The 23,620-nt window shown below is 51.2% G+C and overlaps 1 protein-coding gene across 1 annotated transcript in view; it reads right to left on the bottom strand.

Annotated features, from left to right (window-relative positions):
• LOXL2 (lysyl oxidase like 2) overlaps window positions 1–23,620 on the bottom strand; it is a gene marked incomplete at both ends in the record, with an annotated part of 42,180 nt that overhangs the window by 4,111 nt on the left and 14,449 nt on the right. The window contains 7 exons of the mRNA XM_084274034.1: window positions 2,045–2,288; window positions 2,527–2,692; window positions 6,048–6,215; window positions 7,045–7,196; window positions 10,772–10,955; window positions 12,809–13,031; window positions 19,305–19,516. Coding sequence (XP_084130160.1) covers window positions 2,045–2,288; window positions 2,527–2,692; window positions 6,048–6,215; window positions 7,045–7,196; window positions 10,772–10,955; window positions 12,809–13,031; window positions 19,305–19,516 — 1,349 coding nt within the window. The remainder of the gene's footprint in view (window positions 1–2,044; window positions 2,289–2,526; window positions 2,693–6,047; window positions 6,216–7,044; window positions 7,197–10,771; window positions 10,956–12,808; window positions 13,032–19,304; window positions 19,517–23,620) is intronic.

Here is a 23,620-nt window from a genome sequence, read left to right as displayed (position 1 = left end):
GCCTTGGAACTGGGAGCAGACCCATGGTGTGAGCACGTTGCTGGGACAGGAGAGCAGAGGTGTGTGTGTGGGGGGGTCCTTAAATCACTGCAGGTCTGCCCGTGGGAACGCTGAGACACCCAGCTCAGCTCTGAGGAGCAACTGATTCAAAGGCTGCTGCTTGAGAGTTCACAAAACCAAAGGGGAATAAAGCCCAGAAAGCCTCTCCTTCACTTTCCAGCTGCAAAAATAATCATGGCTTAAAAAACTCCCAGCCCCCAGTGCTGCAGCAGCACTCTGCACAGGGATGTACAGATAAAGGGGGAGCAAGGAGGGAAGGGGAGGCAAGTTCTGCTCTGGAGAATGGATTTCTTCTCCCCACCTCCTCTTGCTTTTCCCCTAAGCAAAAAAAAATCAATCCCACTGCCAACCCATAAACTGCCACCTGCCAGAAGTGAAGCACTTTTCACTCTCCTGCTACAGGTCTTTTCCCATTTTTTGTTCTACTTCCAGATGAAAAGGCAGCTAAACAGGAGCACCCAGTGACAGAGTGAGGAAAGAGGAGGCATTCTGCTGTGCCTGAGCTGTTGACTTTGAGGCTAATTTGGCTGCCTGCAATGAAAGTTTGAGGTTCTCAAGTTTGACTCAGTTTCTGAAGTATGTCTGAATCATTCAAAGAGGTGTTTACATTCTGGTGTTTACAGACTGGAAAGACTGAAGAGGAATCGAGTTCATCCTCCTCTGTGTAAACAGAATGCAGTTTAAAGCACAGAGACAGCTCTTGGGCCCTTCCTGATGCTTTCCCAGTCTCACCTCAGTGACAGAATCCCTCCCAGAGCTCCTCTGCCCAGCCTGCAATGTGCTCAAAGCCTTGTGGTACCCACATATCCCCCCCAGCCCCTTCCCAACAGGCCTGGAAAGGCAAATCCTCAGGCTGCACTGGGAGGGGTTTCCTCCTCCCCTAAACACACAGGTTCCTATTCACCTTGGGTTCTGTGCTGCTGAGGTTTTAGCTCTGCTCATGCCTCTCTGACTGCAAACATGACCCAGCCAGCTGTGTGCAGGGTCAAGCACACAATGTTTGCCCCACAAAGGTTGCTGAAGCTTCTGACCTGTAGCACTGCCACAGCATCCCTGTGCTACCTGCACGCCTGGCCTCGCTCACACTACTTGGTGAAGGCTAAAAAAAGGACTTGGATGGGAGAATTTAGCCAAAAAGCCTTAAAACAACAGCAGAACAAGAGCTGTGTGCTCCCTTTTACCCTAAATTAGAGATAATCAACCTTGTAACAAGCCATCATTTAGAAGGAAAGACTCCAGACTGCTTGGTTCCAGCTCTCCAAGCTCCTCCTGGTTTAGCCTGGCTGAAACTATCAGCTTCCCCCCCCAAAAATGATGCATTTCTGGGGGGTGTGTACTGTGTGTCAAAAATAAGCAGGAACCAATGTCCCAGTGGAGCTGGGATGCAGGAACCAATGTCCCAGTGGAGCTGGGATGCAGGAACCAATGTCCCAGTGGAGCTGGGATGCAGGAACCAATGTCCCAGTGGAGCTGGGATGCAGGAACCAATGTCCCAGTGGGGTTGGGATGCAGGAACCAATGTCCCAGTGGGGCTGGGATGCAGGAACCAATGTCCCAGTGGGGCTGGGATGCAGGAACCAATGTCCCAGTGGGGTTGGGATGCAGGAACCAATGTCCCAGTGGAGCTGGGATGCAGTCAGAAGAGATGCAGAATTACAGCATGTCCTTGAGTCCTTCCCTGGGTGAAGGAAGCAGCTGAGACACACGCTCTCTGCTGTCTGTAGGGCTGTGTACCCCCATGAAACATCACCTTGGCAGGTAGCTCTCTCCCCCAGCAGGAGCTCTACACCCCTCTTGTTCACACACCAGTTCTTAACTCCAGTTTCCACCACGATAAACCAGTTTCCCTGGGTCAGAGGATCCTCACAGCCCGCAGCCACACCTCCAGCATTTCAGCCCTGTGCTCTCACAGCAAAACCCTTCCCCTCCCACCTCCCCACACACAGCAGAAAGGGATGTCAGGACGCCCCTTTGTGGCACTCACCGGTGACAGTCGTGCCAGACCCAGGCGTGGCGGCCGTTTTTGGGGCGGAAGTCGGACTGCCCGTTGTTGTGGATCTGGGAGGAGAAGCGCAGGAGGCGCCGGTACCCAGAGGTGAGCGAGGTGTTGGCAGCTGAGCTGGCCAGGCAGTTCTCCTCCAGGGCACACTGCAGCATGAACATGGGCCGGTCTTCTAGGTAAGCAGTCTGCTCCACCAGCTCAGCGTTGAGCACCAGGTCAGGGGCAGCTGGCAGGAGGGAAGGTTTAGAAATGAATTGGTGGGCTGTTAAACCCCCCCCCCCATCTGCCAGAGAGGGAAGCCAGCCCCTTCCTCACACTGTGTTTCTCAGCCCCAGCAGCAGCTTTGATCGTGTCCAGGGCATCTCCTGGGCTACCCTGGTTCTCCTGTGTGTATCTCAGGGCAAACACTTGTGCCCAAAATGAAAGAAACCCACCCAACCCAACCCAAAACAAGAGTTACTCACTCTCTGAGCAGGACACACCAGCCCCAAAGCGACCACCACCTCTGGGACAGGAGACATGGGCTCCATCGTGACGACAGTGGGCCAGGGACATCTCTGTCCCTGAACACTTGACACCACTCATGACAACGTTGTCAGCACTGATGTCTCCATGCCAGTACCAGGTTTCCTGGGAAGAAAGGCAGAAAAAGGCATTTCACACACTCACCAGTGTCCAGCAGACTGCCAGGGGAATATCCATCCCCTGTAACTTGCTTTCTCCCTCCAGGGAAGATCAATGCAAGTGGCAATGCTGTCACAGAGACAGAGCTTCCCAAAGGATGCTGGAGCAGAGGGGAATAATTTGGGGAATGAGCCCAAGTCTGTCCAAGCAGAAGGTCAACCTGAGTTTTAGTCCCAGTCCAACGTTCCCTGCCCTGAACATCTGACCAGCATTAAACAAACCTCTCTGTTGATGAGCTGGTTCACATCTCTGCTTGTTTTTAATCCAGCTGTAAACTCACTTTTCCACCCTGCTCTGCCCATCCAGCTGATGAATTCATCCCTGGGCTGTTTCAAGTCATCCAGGCTGTGCCTTTGGGAGAGATGCCCAGCAATTAAACCACATTTCTCTTGTGACACCTGTGCCCTGGACAGGGCCACAAGTAACCCCAGCATGCCTGGGGAGGCAGGATTAATGGCCATGCTGGAAATGCCAGGGGAAACAAGGCATCTGAAGAGAAGCAGGACTAACAGGGTCTGCTGACCTAGGGGGGCTGCATGTTTTGGGGCTGAGCAGGATAAACAGATCATAGAATCAGAGAATCCCAGCCTGGGATGGGTTGGAAGGGACCCCAAGGGTCACAGAGCTCCAACCCCCTGCCACAGGCAGGGACACCAACCTCCAGGCCTGGAGCTACACAAGGTTGCCCAGGGCCCCATCCAACCTGGCCTTGAACACCCCCAGGGATGGGGCACCCACCCCCTCTCTGGGCAGATGTTCAGCTCCTCCTCACCACTCACCTTCACCCCCCACTTCCACAGAACTCGTGGGGATGACAGAAAATTAACTCCCAGCATCACACCACTGGCCAAACTAAACCCTGATGGAGCTTGGGAGGCAGGGGGGGAGGGAAGAATCCCTCCCCCTCAATCAGATCTGTTCATGTCAAAACTGGGAGCACGTTTCCAGGAAAAGAAACCCCATCTGTGCCACTGCTTCCCCTGCCACAGGCTGTTTGTTAACCCTGTTAGCAACACTCTTTGCACACACACACACAGGCTGGCCTGTTCTACACAGTGTAGCTTTATGCTCCTGTAGCTGGTGCAGCTGGGAGCTGCATAAGGGCCTTTTCTGTTCTAAATACCAGCAGTGGCAGCTAAAGGAAAAACTGTCTTGTTTCTTGCTGGGCTCTCAGGGCTGTGTCAACAGAGCAGGCAGCTGGAAGGGCCAGTGATCGAGGTACGTGGCTGTCCTCAGCTCCTGTGCTCTGCTCTGTGTCTCCACAGGCAAATCAGCTGGAAGAACCAGCTTGCATGGTGGGATCTGGGGACCTCATTGCAGCCTTCCAGTCCCTGAAGGGAGCAGAGGAACAGGAGAGGAATCAGCTTGTTAAAGGGCAGAGACTGGCAGGACAAGGGGGATGGAGTGAAGCTGGAGGAGGGAAGGGTGAGATGAGATATTAGGGGGAAATTCTTTCCAGAGAGAGTGGTGAGGGGCTGGAAGGGGCTGCCCAGAGAGGGGGTGGGTGCCCCATCCCTGGGGGTGTTCAAGGCCAGGTTGGATGGGCCCCTGGGCAACCTTGTGTAGCTCCAGGCCTGGAGGTTGGTGTCCCTGCCTGTGGCAGGGGGGTTGGAGCTCTGTGATCCCTGAGGTCCCTTCCAACCCAGCCCAGCCTGTGATTCCATGATTTTGCAGCACCTGCAGCTTCAGCATTCTGCCTCCCAGGCATCAGACTCTCCAGCATGTCCCCTCAGGGACCTGCAAATCCCAGTTAAACTGGCTGGAATCTGCCTACCCATGAGCCCAGACGAGTCTCTCTATAAAGACAAACTCATCTCAGGACTGCTGCTCTCTCTCCAGAGAGAGTTTTAAATCCCTGCTTCTGCCTACAGCCTTCTTCCCAACCAGCCCCAAGGATGCTGAAGCTATTAGGTCATTTCAGGGCTTTATTGTTCCTCCCAGCACAAAACCAGCAGGCAGAGATGCCACTTCTCCCTGGGTTTATCCCTGCAGCCAGCTGAGGCTGAACATTGAGCAGACCAGACATGGCATGGAAAGGCAGCAGAGCCAGCTGGTCCCCAGGCTCAGAGCACAGGGACAACCTCTGCTCCCTGCAACCACATTTTACTTGTTTGCCCAAGTCTCTCATTTCCAGAAATTAATGTGGGGGAAAAGAGTTTTCCTTCCAGACCTGATGTAAGGCCATTTTCCACGTGCAGGTTTTCCAGCTATGTAAACACACATTAGGTTTATTTACTCAGTGGCTGGTTGAGCCTGAGTTTCCCCAAAGCTGCTGGTGATTTTTGGTTCTCAGCTGAAATACCCCCCAAGGGGCTGCGTTTGCAGAGCACAGCAAGCTCTGGGCAAGGGATTACTCTATCCTAGGGAGAAACCAGCTTATTTTAGGAGCCCTAATGCCCACTTTTCCAGTGTCTGGGAACTGCAATAAAGGCTCAGAGTTAATATATTTCCTTCCAAGCTCTCCTGTTATGTCTGCCCACCCTGTGTTCACCTCGAAATCCACGAAGGATGTATCACTACAGAAGAGCATCTCACACCAGGGATACTGGTACACCAGCAACTTACATCCAATGCCATTTATCCACCTGGGAATTTTGTAGGAAGCTGTTGCCTGCCCTCCCTCCTCCCAGTTCTTCCAGTTGCTGCTTGCTCTTTTCCAGCCAGGCTGCCATTCACCGTGCCAAAAGCCTCGCTGGGAAAGAACACTTTATTCCTCTGTGGTTATCCTGTTGGGAGCTTTTATCCCTTTATTAAGCATTTTTCTTAGTCACATGCAAGCAGGGAGGGTTTAGGGCTCTTTGTCATGAGAGGGACAAGGAAGACATCCAGCAGCACCACACGCGAGCGCTCGCTGTGCTCTGAGCAGCAGCTACAGGAGCAAAACCAAACCATTCTCCAGTGATTTGACACCAGGTTCAACTTGGCTCCCACGTGTCAGCCAGCCTGAAGGAGTTCAGCTCCCCACCAACTCAGGGAGGGACATGAAACCACATGCAAACACCAGTCCAAATGGGGTGGAAGGGGTCAGGCTACCCAGGAAGCCTGAACCCCAAGCAGTAGGAAAACAGCAGCTTTGGCCAGAGCTGCAAGAGCTCCTCCTGCTCCCAACCTCCCCCAGCAGCTGTTATGCAGAGAGGTTTAACCTTCAAGGTCTCTCCAGCCTTAGAGCTGAAGGGGTTTTGGTTTGGTTTGGTTTTTAATAAGCCTTCCTCCTCCTCTTTCTCCTCCTCCTCCTCCTCCAGCCCCAACTCAACCACACGTACACAGCACCACACCTTGAAACCCGGGCACAGGGACTCACCTGGAAGGCATGGCTGGCAAAGCCCAGGCCCAGCTGCCGACACACCACCATGGCCTCCACGGTGCCCCAGTTCTCGCTGCAGACCGTGCCCCACCGCAGGGTGCCGTTGCGCTCCGCCAGAACCTCCACCCGGCCCTCGTAGGGGTTGCGGCCGCCGCTCAGACGCAGCTGCAGGGGGAGAGAACTCACACGTCAATGGATGTCATGGCAGGTCACAGGAGGGGGTCCTCCCACTCTGCTCTGCACTGGTCAGGCCCCAACTGGGGTGTTGTGGCCAGTTCTGGGCTCCCTGGGATCAAACAGACAGGGATCTCCTGGAGAGAGTCCAGAGGAGGGACACAGAGATGCTGAAGGGGCTGGAGCATCTCCCCTGTGAGGAAAGGCTGAGGGAGCTGGGGCTGTTCAGTCTTGAGAAGAGAAGACTAAGGGGGAGGATCTAATTAATGTCTTTAAGTATCTTGAGTATAGAATGCAGGGGGAATCAGCCAGCCCCTTTTCAGTGTCTGTGGGGACAGGACAAGGGGCAATGGCTGCAAGTTGGAGCACAGGGAGTTCCACACCAACATGGGTAAGAACTTTTCCCCAGTGAGGGTGAGGGAGCCCTGGGACAGGCTGCCCAGGGGGTGTGGAGTCTCCTTCTCTGGAGAGATTCCAGCCCCATCTGGACACCGACCTGTGTGCCCTGTCCTAGGGAGCTGCTTTGGCAGGGGGTTGGACCTGATGAGCTCTGGAGGTCCCTTCCAACCCCTGTGATTCTGTGATTTAGAAGCCCCTGTCGTGCTTGGAGGAGCTCAAAGCCCAGGACAAAAAGGGACCATCATCCTCACTCACCCTCCTAATGCTATGCAGATGCTAAAATCTAAATCAAACAGGCCCAGCTCAGGTGAAATGACTCCTACCCAGCCACCCTGCACTGCAAGAGAGGGCAGACAATGCTCCAGGGTGAAAGCACCTCACCCCCCTTCACTCCCATCCAGGCCGCTTGTCTCCTCCTCACCTGATTCTGGAAACCCATGGCAGGGACGTTGCATCTCACAGCAGCATCTTCTTCATGGTTACAGCCCTGGGACTCGGTGTTGAACTTGCAGTCTGTGACTGACTTTTCAAAGCCTGTACAGTCGATCTCGTTGAGATGAATTGGACCCATACCTCAGGGGAGAAAGACAAGGGAGAAGAGAGTCCTCACCACCTGCCCACGCTACTGTGTGGTGAGGAACTATCCAGTCACAGTTTGTGAATACATTGCAGGCATCAAACCAGCTTCTAACATTCAAAACATGGTGAAATCCTGAAAAAAAAAGATTCCATAAATTCCTTGTAAAAATAAAAAGCTGCAAGGTTATTAGGAATAATTTTACCATTAAATTCTTTCCAGTAGACTCTGGGACTCAAGCATGCAAGAAACACAGAAAAAGCCAAGTTTCCATTGTTACATAATTTACAAACTTCAGCTGGAGGAATTCACAAATTACGACCTGGTGGCTGGGGCTGGATGCTGGAATCTGCTCCCAATCTATCCCTGGCATGTAAATGGGATGTAGACACCTTCTGTGGGACAACAAAACAACACTGGAGGGATGCACAGGAAGTCAGTGCAAGGCTTTGGGCAGGTACAGGCTCCAACACTGGTGGAAGCAAGAGAGCAGAGTTCACTTTGTACTGTGGAGACTGGTCTCAAGGTGTTGGGAGACAAGTTGAATCATTTGGTTCCTCCCTGGGCAACTGTCTTTTCCCCCAGAGCGATGTAGCAAGAGGAGACAATAATCCTGCCTGTACAGCTCTTGAGTCTGGCTTCCAAACAGAGCCCAAAGCTGGTTAGAAAGACCTTTTTTGAGGGGAAATAATTCAGAGGTTCAAGACCTTATTTTGAGGGGAAATAATTCAGAGGTTTTGGCAGATGATCTTCATCACAGAAGACCAGCTGGAGTCTTTTTTGGAGCTCATATAATCCATGAGGAATTACTGATGGAAGCACACCGGATAGCTTTGACAGGAGATCCCCACAAGCAGCAGATGTGGGAAGTTCCAGCAGTGTTAAGAGGGGAAGGCTAAGAATAAAAACACTTCTGAATGTTGCTGTTAGGGCTCTTTCCCTGGGCTGGGCACAATCAAAACGCTGGTAGGCACCATGCTCTGACCTGTGGACAATCTGCAGCCCTCAGCCAGCCACTCCTGAGCAGTACACGTGTGCCCATTGCCAGTCACCATCATAATAGTGACAATGAAAGGCAGAATTTTACCCAACTTCAAGCTTGCTCCTTTCAGTTCAAAGCAAAGGGCCAACTCCAAGAGGCAGGAAAAGCAGTAGTCTGGATCCTTTGGGTTGAAAACCTCTTCCTGCTGCCCTCCAGAGCCTTTCTCCAGCTGTGGCAGCTGGAACACATCTGATTTGGACACCGTGTACTGAGTGACAGCTTCATGATGTTGTGTGGTGAACCCCTCACCTCCTCAGGCTTCTGCTGAGGGAAAACAGGGATGGGGGAAAAAGAAGAGGGGTGGAAAATAAAGTGCTCTAGCATATTTCTGTGATTGTGTGGTGGAGTAAGTCAGGATGTACCCCAGAGCCACCTTCTGACACCAGCAGCAGGAAAATGGCAGAGATATAAATGTATTGGGTTCAGTCTCACCCACAGAGTTAACTTGGCTCTGACTACCTTCTGCACCATAGCACTGAGGCCAGCGCTGTATCCACCCATCACCCAAGGTCTACACAACGTAGGAGCAGGCTGAGGCTGCTGGGAAACGTGGTTTTAGTCTTCATTTTTTTTGCTTTCTCTTGTTAAAATCCTGCTTGTGGTCTGCATCTGGAAAGGGTGACACCCACCTTGGCATTTTGCAAGCCACCAAACAGCTTGAGTAGGAGGAATGCCTCTGTGCTGACCAGAATTGAAGGGTGATGCACCAAGAATGCAGGATGGATCCAACATTCTCCACTGAAACAGCCCAATGAAGTCATACCAATGAAATGACCAAGTGAGAGGGCAGAGCCAGGGTGCTGATCCACGTTACCCTGGTGCATCTGATCTTCTCAGGGAAATTCTTTGACAATATGTGGAGGGAAGAAGTGCTGCTGTCCCAGGCACTGAAACATAGCCAGACCATGGTACTGTACATGCTGCAATATGGTGATAGAAATGATTCTTTCCTCCCTTTATGCCATTCCCTTTAGCATTTAGGATTAGGACTGTACACCCAACATACACATTCACCTACTGCTTGAGGTTTTATGTTCTCCCTCCAAGGACACGGCAGTGGACAACACATTGAGAATCTTCCTCAGCATCTTCCTGACAGGCAATTTTTGTGTGAATAAAGGCAAATTATTTAGTCCAGGTCTCAGCTGCCCATCTATAAAGGGAGAATAATCAATCTTCTCCATGCCCTGAACGGAGTAGTAGACACTCTGTAGTAGGCACTCCCCTTGACAGGTCCCTGTCTTAACCAGGCCTCCTAGACACTGCACCCTGCTTTAACAGGTAGCCCATCTTTATGTGTTTTACCCTGAGAAGGTACATCTCCTACATGGCAATGATGAGACAGGTCCTTGGAATCATCATCTCTGAACAGCCAAATTCACTGAGAGGCAGCAAAGCAAGGGGGACACTGACAGCTGTGAGACTGCCCTGCACAGGAGGAGCCCGGAGGTGAGGTGGGGCCAAGGGAGCTGCTCTTCCCACCCCAGAGCGATGGCTCTGGCTGCTGTAACCCCCTGAGGACAGTTCTGACAGGGTGCACTGATGGATCACCAGTGGTAAATGTGGAAAGAAAGGCAAACGTGTGGGAATCAGCAGCTGCTGCTCAGAGCTGCCAGACTGCGGCTGCGGGAGACGGCGGGGAACAGCGTGTTCTCCTCCCTCACATGGGAGCTGCTTCACCCCTCATCCTGATGCTGCTGGTTTCCTAGATGCAGCTGAGAACATCAGCAGCTCCCTGCATCCCACCACAAGACTTTTGTACTATTTTTTTTAGTAAATCCAACAGACAGGTCACATTTTAAAGCTTTCCAGATTCCGGACATCACCTCTGTGCTTTCCATGTGCTGTGTGTTACTTTTCCTCCCCTTTTCTCCAAGAAATTTCCCCCCATTCATCTAGTCTCACAAGAAGGGGATTGGTTTGGGGTCGCTTCCTTTGGGTTTACACGATGGGAGCAAGGCATGTGAATCCAAAGGTGGTTTGAGAGGGCGTGTGTTTGGCTTTGAGTTACTGTTTACCACAGTTTGGGATTTAAACCAACTTCCAAATACAGGAAATCCAAACCCAAACCTGGCTCTGAACTGCCTAAATGCCCTTCTATTTATAATGAGCTAAATTAATGTCCTGGTCTTAAATTGGAGAGTGTTTGAAGTCTTGATCCAGGACCCATTTTTGCCAGGAACCTTCTAGTAACGCATTGCAGCATGACATGAATCTGGAGAACTTGTAAAGAGAAGTTGAGAGCCATGGATGTGATAACAAAGAAGTAATTACTGCAACAGCTGTCTGAGGGAAAGGTTAAACTCCTCATCACCAGGCTTCTTTCAAGGAATCCTGAATATCTTTTTAAGTCACATATTCCAGTTCAGCCTCAAGCTCCTGGACTCAAGAGGCTTATTAAGGATAGAGAATGAATTCCTGGTCCTCAAACCAAACAGCCCAGTAAAAACACGCTCTACCCTGAATGATGAAAGGGTTCTCTGAGGTGGACAAGGCACAGATGGTCCCTGAAGCTCTCACTGCTCTTACCTTGTCCGAGCCTGGCTCCAGTTATGGCTTCCTTGGCGCTCCCAAAGCCCAGCTCCCTGCACACCACGCTGGCTGACACCAGGTTCCAGTTATCGTCGCAGACCGTGCCCCACTCCCCGTTCTTCAGCACTTCAACTCGTCCTTCCCCAGTGTTGGCTCCTCCTTTCAGCCTCACCAGTGGTTGCTGGAAGACAGACAGAATGGTGTTACCACGGCCCAGGAGCAAAGCAGCATCTCTCCTTTATAGCTCTTATTTACAACGTGTGGCTGCAGGTAAGTTACAGCCCAAAAAAACCTTACCCTGAGGCACCTTAACCCAACCACCAAGTAACAGGAAGGGCTAGAAGTGCAGGATGAAAGGACATCTTTATCAGATGCTATGCACAGACGTGTTTCTCACATCCCTGTACGTGGGCAGAGAATAAAGAGAGACATCCCAGTTCTCTGCAGGTTTAGTGCTGGGATTTAGGAGCCTTCTGCATGTATCCCTGTACCCTGGCCATGCCACATCTCTCCAGAGCCTTGGGAAGCACAGGAGCCAGAGGCATGTTGCTCTCATCCTCTTGCTGCCTGTGGGTCTGCTGCTGGATGGATTTCTTTGCTGTACAGATGTCCAGCTGGGTTAACAGAGACCACCAAGGTGGACCTCAAGTCATGTACAACTTGCCTGTCTGCTGCAATTACTAGTGGAACAAGTGATCTGGCAGATCACAGTCAGAGATACACAGCTGAGTGGCAGGTCCAGGTCTGCTTCCATTAATTTCTAGCCTTCTGTTTCTCTCAGTCACCAACTACACGTCACTCACAGCTTTCCCCAGCACCAAGCAGAGCCCAGCTGATTCCTGCTGCACCCAAGAGATGCCTGGTTGTGGTGGAAGCCCAGCCTTTAGTATGAGAACAAAGTCTGAGCCCAAAAAAAGCCCTTAACTTTTAAAACTGGAAGCATGTTCTGTTCTCCAGGCTGCGGTCAGGCGAAGGACATCCAAAGCCTACACAAAGGCTTAAGGAATTACTTGGCAGTGTGCATGGCTCAGAAGATTAGTAATGATTTACAGGACCTTTCACCTTCCAAGCCTAGATCCTGCAAGCAGGATCTCTTGTGCAGAGAAGCAGCTGGGCTCCAGGCAAGCAAACCATGGACAGGACCATTACAGTAGCATCTGCAGTTGTGGTCTGGGGTCTTCTTGGGTGCAAAGAGAGACCCCCCTCCTAAAGTCACCAAGGTCTAGGGCTGGGGGCTCCAGGCTACAGCCACAGCACCTAATACACTCCACAAAACCACCCTCTAACCCAGCAGTAAGGGCCTCCAGGCCCTGAAACCACTCCTGCATCCTAAGCCTGCACATACCTTACAGCTGGAAAATCACCAGTGGCATCAACCTAACCCAGGTCTGCTGCAAGGTAAGCTGTTCTCTGGCATTCAGTCACCTCACTGCCACCAAGAACAACCAACTCCAGGGTCATTTTACAACAGCTTTTTCCATATTTTGGAATTTTTACACTACACTCAGCCCTCTCCTTGCTAGACTAAACAAACACAGCTCGCTCAACCCTTCCTCCAGGCCATGTTTTCCCAGGCTCAGGGAATTTCTGCGCAGAAGATACAGGGGTAGTGGAAACACCAGCTTCCTACCCTTGTACTTCCACTGGAGAAACAGCCCAGTGGTATTTAAGTGAGTGTGAAACAGCAAAGCCTGGCAGCACCCGGGCACCCGTTCAATTGGCTCGAAAGGAGCAGCTCAAACAGAAACGTGACAAGTGTATTTTCTTACTCCTATGCTCACAGCCCTGCCAGCCACAGCAGCAAGCCAGGCTCCCAGCCCTTCTGTGCCTGCAGACAGAGGTAAAGAACCATGTACTGGTGAGGACAAACTCAGCTGGGCTTGTGAGGAAGGAATACAGAGAGGGGATGCTTGTACAACCGGCTGGTTGGTGGCTACAGGCACGGAACGTGTTCGCTCCCTACAGCTGGTAAGGTGGTGAATTGTTACTCCCAGGCTTTTCCTACATGATGGGTTGCGTTGGCTCCCTGCTCACCTCTTGCCTGAAGGCTTTTCGGAAGCCACTGTGGCTGCTGGGGGCAAAGGCACGTCCAGGGACACAGCTGACTACCGCGGGCATCCCGTTCTCACACGTGGCGTTCTTCTCCGCATCCACGTTGAGGTGATTGCCCAGTTTGCAACTGGAGACGTGGGCTTCATTCCCACTGCAGTCCATTGAGTAGGCCCAGTAATGCTGCTTCCTTCTGCTGGCAAACATCCTTAAAGGAGGAGAAGAGAACAGGGAAATAAAAGTTAGGAATCCATTAAAAAAAACCCCACATTTATCATAGAATCACAGAATCACAGGGGTTGGAAGGGACCTCCAGAGCTCATCAGGTCCAAGCCCCCTGCCAAAGCAGCTCCCTAGGACAGGGCACACAGGTCGGTGTCCAGACGGGGCTGGAATCTCTCCAGAGAAGGAGACTCCACACCCCCTGGGCAGCCTGTCCCAGGGCTCCCTCACCCTCACTGGGGAAAAGTTCTTCCACATGTTGGTGTGGAACTCCCTGTGCTCCAACTTGCAGCCATTGCCCCTTGTCCTGTCCCCACAGACACTGAAAAGGGGCTGCCCATTTCCCCTGCATCCCACACTTCAGATATTGATAAACATTAATAAGGTTCCCCCTTAGTCTTCTTCTCTCCAGGCTGAACAGCCCCAGTTCACTCAGCCTTTCCTCACAGGGGAGATGCTCCAGGCCCTTCAGCATCTCTGTGTCCCTCCTCTGGACTCTCTCCAGGAGATCCCTGTCTGTTTGATCCCAGGGAGCCCAGAACTGGACACAACACTCCAGGTGGGGCCTGACCAGTGCAGAGTAGAGGGGGAGGATCACAGCTACACTGGGGAAAAAACCACCCTGAAATAAAGCCAGGACTGAAGAGTGTTATTTGAAGGCTGCTCCATTCATAATACAGAACAACTGTCTGGTAAGGCATCACCTGGGAAGAAGCAGGTCATCTCAAGAAGTGCCCCTAAAGACCTCCCTGTAAAGAAGCTGCTCTCTCTGCTGGCCATCACCCATCAGCTGTGAGAAGATGGGAGGCTGGGAAAAAGCCCCAGCTCTCTGGCTGCTCTCAGAGCTGTGGTGTTAACAGCTGAGAGCCTGAAAGCAATTTCTGAGAGCAAGAGCCATTCCCCTGATGACATGTTCACGGCAGAGGAGGTTGGCAGAGGTTTCTGCTTCTTGCTCCCAAACTGCAGCGCTCGCCTGGAGCTGCTCCAGGGATTCCTAGGGGGGAAGGGGTAGGTGTGATAAATGAGGAGAGTAACCCAGCTTCATCTGAACTGCGTTCCAAGGTGCTCAGAGGGCTGTATCAGAGCTAAAAACAGTGCCTGAAGCAGAGATACAGGTCAGGTGAGTATCAAATGGGAGATGTTACAAGGTAAGTTAAAAAGTGAGGATGCAGAGGAGCCAACACCCTGCTGTGATCTCCACGTGGCTTTGTGCAATCCCTTTGCTGCTCCTTATTCCAGGATTTGCTTCCATGCAGCCCTGGGCATCCAAGGATTAGCTGGGAGATATGGCACAGCCGGGTGGGTGGAACTTCATGGGAGAAAGAGCATCATCTCCCATTAACTCTAGCATGCTCTTGCAGGACAGGGAGCCTGGACAGGACCTGCTAAAGGGCCAAAGAGCCTCTCAGAGGTCCTTGGCTCGAAACTAAACTGGATGGGTCAAGGTTTTCCCAGTCCATGCCCTTTGGTGGTCCCTCAGGGGCTAATTTTCATGCTCTCAGATGCTGGAGGGGACTATCTCATGCTCTTCTGCTCACTAAGCCTTGCTGACAAGCTCAGCAGTTGTCTAGGCTCAGATGGCTTGCAGCCACCGACTAATCCTTTCTGGAAACAAACTCCTCTGGGTTGAGGTTAGGGCCAAGTGCAGCCAGGCTGGAGATAGAGATGCAATTTCATCTTGTGATGGGGAGTAAATGCTGCGCTGGAAAGGATGGAGGATGGGGCAGGGCTGAGGTCAACAACCCTGCCTGTGCTGGGGGTAGAACTCTGGCTGCAAAGCCAGAGCTGTCAGGGACCCTGAGTCAGTAAAAAATAGATGGGAAATAGGAAGGTGGAATAAAAAAAGTTAAAGAATAACAAAAAATAAAAGCAGGAAGGAGGCCTGGGCAACCTTGTGTAGCTCCAGGCCTGGAGGTTGGTGTCCCTGCCTGTGGCAGGGGGGTTGGAGCTCTGTGACCCTTGGGGTCCCTTCCAACCCAGACCAGTCTGGGATTCTATGACTCTCTAAGGATGAAGGCAGAAAGAAAGCACCAGGCACCTCTCAGCTAGAATATCTGGGTACGTTTGGGCTAAACCTTGAGGATTTTTGTTCCTTTTAAACAAACCACCCAGGATGCCTCAAAAAAAGCCACAAAAGTCTTTGGACTTCTGGATGTTAACAGGTCCCTCAGGCTGCAGAGCACCGGGGCAGATTCAGGCACGTGTCACCCACTGGAGAGCACCCAGAGCCACCCATGATCATAGGGGCTGCTCCATGCCCTGCAGACATGAGCCAGCACTGCCCCACCACCCTCTGAGCCTGTGTGCTGGGGAGCAAGAACCCAAAGGAGAGTATTCACTGAGAGACCTCCACAGACATGTGCAGAGAGCTCCCTGAACTCCAGGGCAGACAAGAAACGCTGCCTGTCTCGGGGAAGTAATTATGGGGATGCCTTGTAACAGCAAACAATGACCTCATCCTGGAAATTTCATGAGCCATCAACATCTGGTTGGTATTAACAGGCCTTGGTAGGCTGGGGAGCAATAGCCAGAGAAAGCCCCACCTCACTTCCCCACACCAAACAGATATATATTTAAAAAATACAATATAGATGAATTTTACAGATAGAAACATTCCTGCTACTTACTTTTTAACATGAGAAGGGTGCAACCCACCTCTCACCAGCAAACCAAGGGCAATTCTGCTCTGATCAGAGGTGTGATTGAACACTCAGGCTGTGAGAGTTTAGCCAATTCTACGTCAACTTGGAGTCCAAACCATTAATGCTAGTGAGGGGAGATGGCCCTGCAGCACATCAGCTTTTAGCAAAACACAGGTTAAGCCCAAGGGCTGTGGGAAGGGGCTCAAGGTTTAGTTAAAGCAGCCTTGCTATGTGAGGATGAGAGAGGGGACTAGAGGAGAGCAGAAAACAAATCATTACTCACAGATGTGCCAGGAAAAGTCACCAGTAACACATTGAATGGAAGCTGGTGAACTCCTCTTCAGACACGTGAGTGTAGGTTTCTGGTGCTTGGAGCTGTGTCTACACTCAGATTCATCAAGTGCCTGCTGAAGTTTGCTGCCTTCAGCCCCAGGAAGCAGAAGAGAAGCCAGCCCTGCCACCTCCTACTAAAGCCCAAACCATGATGATTTCTACTACAAGCATAGAACTGCCCTACACATCCATCTGGATTGATAATGCTACAAGCAGACTGGTTAAACTGGGAGATGCTGTTTGGCCCAACATTGAACTAAATATCCTGGAGCTGCTGAACTCCTCCATCCAAAGCTGTAAGGCATCAGGTCCTGCTCCCTGCCTTCAGCATCTCCAGTCACAAACTTCTACTCTCCCCATCAGCAAAATGCATTTGCTTCTACTCTGCTTTCTCAACCAGAGCAGGAGTTGGGAGGAGGAATTAACAAGTGGTGCCTATATAAAATCACTTTGAAGAAAGAACAAGGACATGGAAACAACACTGAGATTTGTTTCATTTCCTAACATAAATCGTGTTGTCAACAGCAGAGTTGAAGTTACATTCAGGAATAAAACCCTGGCACTGGGACAACAATGAACTAAGTTGTTTTCTTTCAAGCAAGATCCATCTGCAAATCATTTCACCTCCCACCATTGTGCAGAAGCAGAGCAGGGTATCAGCTAGCTCAGCATGGAAACCGTAGTGGGACTGGTGGGGATGTGGGAGGGGGACAGAAACCTAATTCCAGCCTGTCTCCAGGCTGCGGAACAGGAGCAGGGAAGGATCTGCTCTGGGGAGCAGAGTATTTAGCAATTAAGGAGAGCAAAGCTCTAGGAATGAGAAAAAACATTTCTCAGGCCTCACACTCTTGTGGAGAGACAGTTTAGTTCAAGTCACCAGCCAGAGATGAGCTCTTCCCTCTGCAAGACAGAACGCAACCAGGAGGTGTGCAGGACAAAGCAGAGAGCAGATCACAGTGGTTACCAAGGGTCTCAAAAGCTCAGATCCCTTGTGACATTCCCAAGCCAACACTGGGAGGTTCCTCCCCCCAAACTGGGAGGTTCCTCCCCCAACTGGAAGGTTTCCCCCCCCAAACTGTGAGGTTTCCCCACCCAGCAACGCTGAAGACGCAGCTGCTGGTAGCACAGAGACAAATGCCCCAAGAACTAAGGCAGCTTTTTAAACCATGCTAAGCAAGCAAAACTCTAGATGACAACGTTTTACAAGTCTCTTCCCTCCAGTAAAATGACATCCCAGCTCCTTCCAACCTGGGATAATACTCAGCATACTTTCCAAGCTATCCTTCTGAGGGTGCAGGAGCCCAGCAAGCTGTCACCTCTTGCTGGAAACAAGCAAAGAGCAGGGAGGTATCAGGGCTCTGAGGCTCCTGGAGCAATCCATCTGCTTGGGCACAGCAGCCTGGGGGTTGTAAGCACCCTGTATTCCCAACTCCAGCTCTGGTGAATGGGATTTTTAACATTGCAGAATATGATGCTCAACAACTGTGCCTCAGTTTTTCCATCTCTACGTGGACAGGACAATTACCAAGTGCTCTTTTATTTAAGGCAGATGGCTCCAGCTGCTAAAGTTAATGCTTTTCTTGGAAACACCATGGCTGAGAAGCAGGAAAAGTCTCTGTTGTCTTACAAGAGGTAATTTATTCTGCCCTCCTGCTCTGATGCAGGGGATGGAAACCTCAGAGCTGAGTCTGATGGAGACAGGCTGCAAAGGTGGGAGCAAATGCTCCTCTCCCTGGTATCCAGGGCTCCTGGTAGCAATTATTAGTTCACTGCTCATCTCCCTGGGAAGCCTGAAAGCAGAACTCCACTTGGGTTATTTATTGTATATTCTTTGTGCTGCTGTGTGGCTTTACACTAATCCAACCCAAGGACCTCTTCAATTGATGGCGATCTTGCTAAGGAAAGGAATGAAACGTGGCCAGCTGGTTCCAGGGGGAGCTTTCAGAAATAGCAGTCACACAGGGCCAGGAGGAGCAGGCAGGAAAACCACAACTCCTGCCTGGAGAATTCACTTCTCCCCCTAACCAGTTCCTACTTTCCCACTCTGCAGGTCACAGCGTAGGGAAGAAACAAGACAGAATTTCATTTAAACTATTTTGCATCTGCTTTGGGGTGTTATTTCTAGGGAACAGTGTAGGAAGAACCAAGGCTGGTGACAAAATGCATGTTGAAGACAACAAAAGAGACCAGAGCTAGCTGCTGGTTTTCAAGCAACAGGATACACAGCCTAAACCCACCTCTGGAAGACACAGCGCTCTCCCTATGGACCACTATTTTCCCCTCCCTCATTTTAAAGCAATCTACAGTTATAGGAAGGAAAAGCAGCACTGAATCACAACTGCCTCACACTGCATCCTTCCATGAGCATCATCTCAGGCTCATAGGAAGGAGCCTCCTTGGGAGGAGCAGCATGGATGGACTGCTGATGAGTTTAGCTCAGGGCGGGCTGTGATGGACAGGGCGAGTCATATGGAGATGGCTGGCAGCATTTCCAGCCTGGGACCCTGAGGAATTGCCAGTGCCAAGAGAGCTGAACTGGGGTTAATAATGGCAGGAGATGTACTGGGAAATAGTCCCCTGGGCAGCCTGCTGCTTTTCAGGGGGTCTGGCAGCTGGTCACCCACAGCTGCTGAGCCTCTGCTTACCAGAGAGATGGGTAAACGTGGATCAGTGTCATGAGAGGTGTGAGAGCAGGAATTGCATGGAGCAGTGGGACAGGGGAACCTGGGCATTGCAGCACAACAAAGGCCTGTCTTAGCCCAAGACTCCTTGGCTGGAGCTTTCAGCACACACAGGCTCTGATCCTACAGCTGGCTTTCTGCAGTGGGATACCCAGTTAGCTCTGCTCACAGCTACAGGTTTACCCCGAGAGCGTGTGGTTCCTTTGCCCACATCCATCCTCTGTACAGAAGGCAGCACCTAAACCTATCACTGGGGAAGGAAATGACTCTGCTACAGCTGGAAAGAAAAAAAACACACCCAAACTTTCTTGGGCTGAGTGTGCACATCACCTACCACAGGACCTATCCAACACGGCAGCTGATACCATCCCAGGTCTCCAGTCAGCACGGGGAGATCAAACGACTCCCCTGGCTGCCCAGGGAACTGCTTGACATTTCAAATATTTACACAGAAGGCAAAATCTGCTCTGAAGGAATGAAGCAGTTGGGAGGTTTTGCTACCTCAAGGTCTCCAGTGTCATCTGATGATTTGCATTTCTGAACAAGGCCCCAAGTGTTCAGGGTAACGCGCTGCTTGCGCCTCGTACAAAGCTCTGCTCTTACTTGTAGACGTTGGTGTTGTATTTCCTCTCGCTGGGGAATCCAAACATGCCACAGACAACCCGGGAATTCTTCATGGTCCAGTGCTTGTCACAGATCTGCTTCCAGGTCCCTTGGTCTTTCACCTCCACGTAACCCTCGGTGACAGGCACCCGCTTGCGGTAGGTGGCGAGGATGGCGCGGATCCGGATGTCCTCCACCTGGATGTTCATGTTCTGGAAGGAGAAAAGAAACATGAAGGGTGCTGGCTTGTAAGGGAACCCATCGTGGAGCTTCCAGGTGGGAAACCAAGCTCAGTTCTAGTCAGGGTTATGGCCAAAGAGAGGGAGGCAGAAAGGAAAAGCTGTTTAGGAGAAGACGTGACAGGGAAGCAAAGCAACCTTGCCACCTGGTGCAAATCCATCCTGTGAAAGGGGAGGCTTTTTCTCATTAAAAATACTGTTTTAAAGTGCATTATTTTACAAGTGGGCTCCATCAGCAGAGGGGTGGCAGCAGGGACAGGGAGGGGATTGTCCCTCTCTGCTCTGCCCTCCCCAGCTGGAGTCCTGTGGCCAGAGCTGGGGCCCAACACAAGGAAGATGTGGGGCTGTTGGAGAGGGGTCAGAGGAGCCACAGAGATGATCAGAGGGCTGGAGCAGCTCCCCTGTGGAGAGAGGCTGAGGGAGCTGGGCTGGCTCAGCCTGGAGAAGAGAAGGCTGTGGGGGGACCTCATTGCAGCCTTCCAGTGCCTGAAGGGAGCAGAGGAACAGGAGGGGAATCAGCTTGTTAAAGGGCAGAGACTGGCAGGACAGGGGGATGGATTAAAGCTGAAAGAGGGAAGGTTTAGATGAGATATTAGGGGGAAGTTCTTTCCAGAGAGAGTGGTGAGGGGCTGGAACAGGCTGCCCACAGAGGGGGCTCTCACTAAGGCCCTGGGCATCCCTTCCCCAGCTCTGAAAGCTGGGAACCCCATGTGCTTCTCTGCTTCCCTGAGCTGGGTTCCTCCTCCAGCTGAAGTGTTACTCGGGACAGCAGATGAGTCATGGAGGTTGGATGGATTTCACATTTGGAGCCTACGTGAGGACACTGCACAAACAAACCTTGCAGGGACCCAAAGCAAAGGCTGACTGGAAAATATCTGCTGTGGCAAGCAATTACAAAAGAGCTACTGAAAATTTTAGGACTTGCTTCCAGGAGACCTTTTCTTCTCAAAAATGTCTAAGCCCACGTGGTTCTGCTAATGGTTACATCAGAACTGAGGAATCCTCCCCTCCCCTGCCTCAAATTCAGTCACTTGTGGGGGGAAAAAAAAATGCCCAGAGCATTAGAGAGACCCAGGCTGCTGCATACTCAGCAGCACCACAGGTACCAGAGTCCTGGAGATGGCAGGAGGACGTGCAGAGTCCTGCAGAGAGTCCACGTGGCACATCCATTCTCCAGATGCTTCACTGACACTGATGCAACTAACAGACACCAACTGCAGGGAGAGTCTGCTGGGGCTGAGAGAGGCACAGCTCTGCTGCTGCTTTGCCTGTACCACTTTGGGATGAGTCCCTTAAGGCTTCCCCTCTCCCTGCCCCTTTTCTTCCCCCCTGCCCCCATTTTCTTTTAATTATCTACATTTACCACCTAGTTTCCCAGCAAACAGGATCACCAATTCCTCCTCTCGCCCACAGCTGCAGGAATTCAGCCCTCCAACTCAGCTGGAGTATCCATGAGACCCCCAGTAGACCTGGAAAACAGGACCCTGTGATTTTTACCCAGCAGGATAGTGCTACTTGGGGTTTACAGTTTGGGCTTTGGTTTGAAAAGCTCTTGTAGCCCTCAAGAAGACAAAAAAAAACCCACTGACATCCAAGTTTCTTCCATCTGAGACACTTTGAGGTGCTCAAACCAAGGCTCTGGTGTGAGAGGAAACCTGCACACCTCCTGCACAGCCTGGGAAACCCATTTGCAACACAAAGAGCTTCTCCTGCATTTGGCAGGTTCTCTTGAAGTATTGCACAGCCCTTGACTACGTGCTGGCAGAAAAGCACCAAAAGCCTCCTCAGGCTGGTTTCCAGTGCCTGCAACTCACTTTTCTCCCCTGGTGCAGTTTATGAAACTTTTCCAGCTCTTCCCTTGATGGAGAAAGCATGTTTACTTGGAGCTACAGGCCAGGGCTGCCCTGAGAGCACACCTTGCCTCTCTACCTTGCCTTAGTGTCTTGCCCAGGAAACAAGAGGCCATCAAAGCCTTAAATCCAGTTGAAAAATACCTTTGACTGGTGAGGATCTGAAAGTGTTTTTAATAAAAGCCCATTAAAAGGATTAACCCAAGGGATTGAGAGCCAAAGCTTAAAACTGCACTAGAAAAGCACATGAAAAGAAGAACTGAGGAGGAAATTTGCATTGACAGCTGAGGAAGTGGGTGAGCCAGCCAAAGGGAGCCTTTCTGTCTGTGACTGCAGGATATAGCCACCCTATATAAAGCCCCAAGTATGTTCAACTACACGTAGTTACGTCAGTCTCAGCCCTCCTGCATGTTAAAGTCACTGAAATGGAACATTTCCCCCCCCCTCCACTAAGCCTGAGATCAGGAAGGTGCTAAAATCCACCTGTGGTTTTCACTTGACAGCCATCCCCAGGCAGGAGGCTGCAGCCAGCCCTGGGCACAGGGGAGAAGAGAAGCTTTTTGGGAAGGGGGAGAGTGATTTCACGTGTTGGAGATGCCTGGGCTTTGCAAGGAAGCTGTGCATCAGCAGTCACTAGCCCTGTTTGAGTCAGAGAGCGTTATGCCAGATGTTAAACATCTGCCTGATGCTTCCACCACGAGGCAGAATCGTTATTCCCACGTTGCAGCTATTAGTCATCCCCAGTGCATCACCATACTGCACCATCAGAGGCCTGTGCAGAGATGGAAGGTGGTGGCAAGCCTGAAAAGCCTCCAAGGCAAACAGAGCAGTTGAAGGATGAGAGAAAGCAGGCTGAGAAATAAAGCAAACTGCCTCTCCAAAGGCCAGAAGGGGCAGGAAAGCACATCCAAGCATCCCGAGGTCCCAGCTCTAACCTCCACCTGAAGATCCCTCCTGCAGCAGAGACCATCAGCTAAACCTCTGGCACTAAAGCACTGGTATTCTGACCAAGCTCATCTGGGGTTGGCTTTTTTAACTCCTTCCTGCTCTACCAGCCCAACCAGAGATGAGATGCTGAGGAAAGAGCATCTCTCAGCAGGGCAACACGCAGCAATTCTTCCCTGCAGTGTCCAAGCATCAGCATCTCACTCACTTTCCAAGGCAGAGGGGTATGTTTTGATGTTCAAAAGTCCTGGCTGGATCTAAGAATCTCTTAACAGGATTTGTCACATCAGAGCATCAGGCAGAGAAAGAAACCATCTGAGCCACAAAAAGAGGACAAGAGAACTCACAAAGCTGTAAAAAATAAAACCTCTTGAAAGAAGAGCTCAGGAATGCTGCTTCAGGCCTTACTAATAGTTCCCTGTTATTTTTGTCATTAGTTCAGCAGCTTAGCAAATAAAAACAAGTTGCTACATCTGTTCCCAACGGGGCTCTGACCACCACAAGGCTGGAGATGCTGGGATCCCAACAGGATCCTGGGGTGATACCCATGCCCCAGTGTGGGTACCTGCATTTCCCACCTCCAAGCTGCGTGTCTGGGCAGGATTTTTTGACTTGTCCTTGCAGGTCATTTCACAGAAGTGAAAAGATGAGGTGCAAACTTGAATTTCTTGCTGTTGGACTTGGAAAAAAACCCCACTCTCAGAGCCAGCATGGTACCTCAGGCACTGCAGGCTCCTGTGCAAAGGTCCCACCATATGTCTGTGTGTCCCCCCAGAGATGCTGTCATACGTAGAAAAAGAAACCCTGCTCTGACTTAGGACTCTGTCTTTAAAAAAGTGAGCAAACTAGCAAGAAACAACCATCATCTCCTTCCCTTGAGGGTGTTTCAGGCTTCAGATAGCTCCAGCAGGCCGGCACACAATGACATTTTCACAACCTGGCTGAGAGCAAAACCAATCCACATCCACCCCCCTTTCCGCTCCCAGCGAGTAAGTTTGGAGCAGGGAACTCTTGATAGAGCAACTCAAGGGTCTGCACTGAGTCTGGTCTAACAGCAAAACCCCCAAGAATTCAAAGTGCTGCAGAGCTCAGCCTTATGTTGGCAGATGAAAGAACAAATAAGGGTAGTGCAGGTTTCACAAGGAGAAGGGACTGCTAAGAGCTTTCTCCTGATAACTCTCAGCAGGATTTGAATGGTTTCCTTTCAGGACAGAGTTTTTGTCACACTGGGAGGGTCTGATGATGCAAATACAGGCAGAGTTATATTTTATTCTTCCAACAC

The sequence above is a fragment of the Gallinula chloropus genome (assembly GCF_964237585.1).
Source record: "Gallinula chloropus genome assembly, chromosome: 21".
Classification (NCBI taxonomy): Eukaryota; Metazoa; Chordata; class Aves; order Gruiformes; family Rallidae; genus Gallinula; species Gallinula chloropus.
This window is presented reverse-complemented; position numbering and strand designations above follow the sequence as displayed.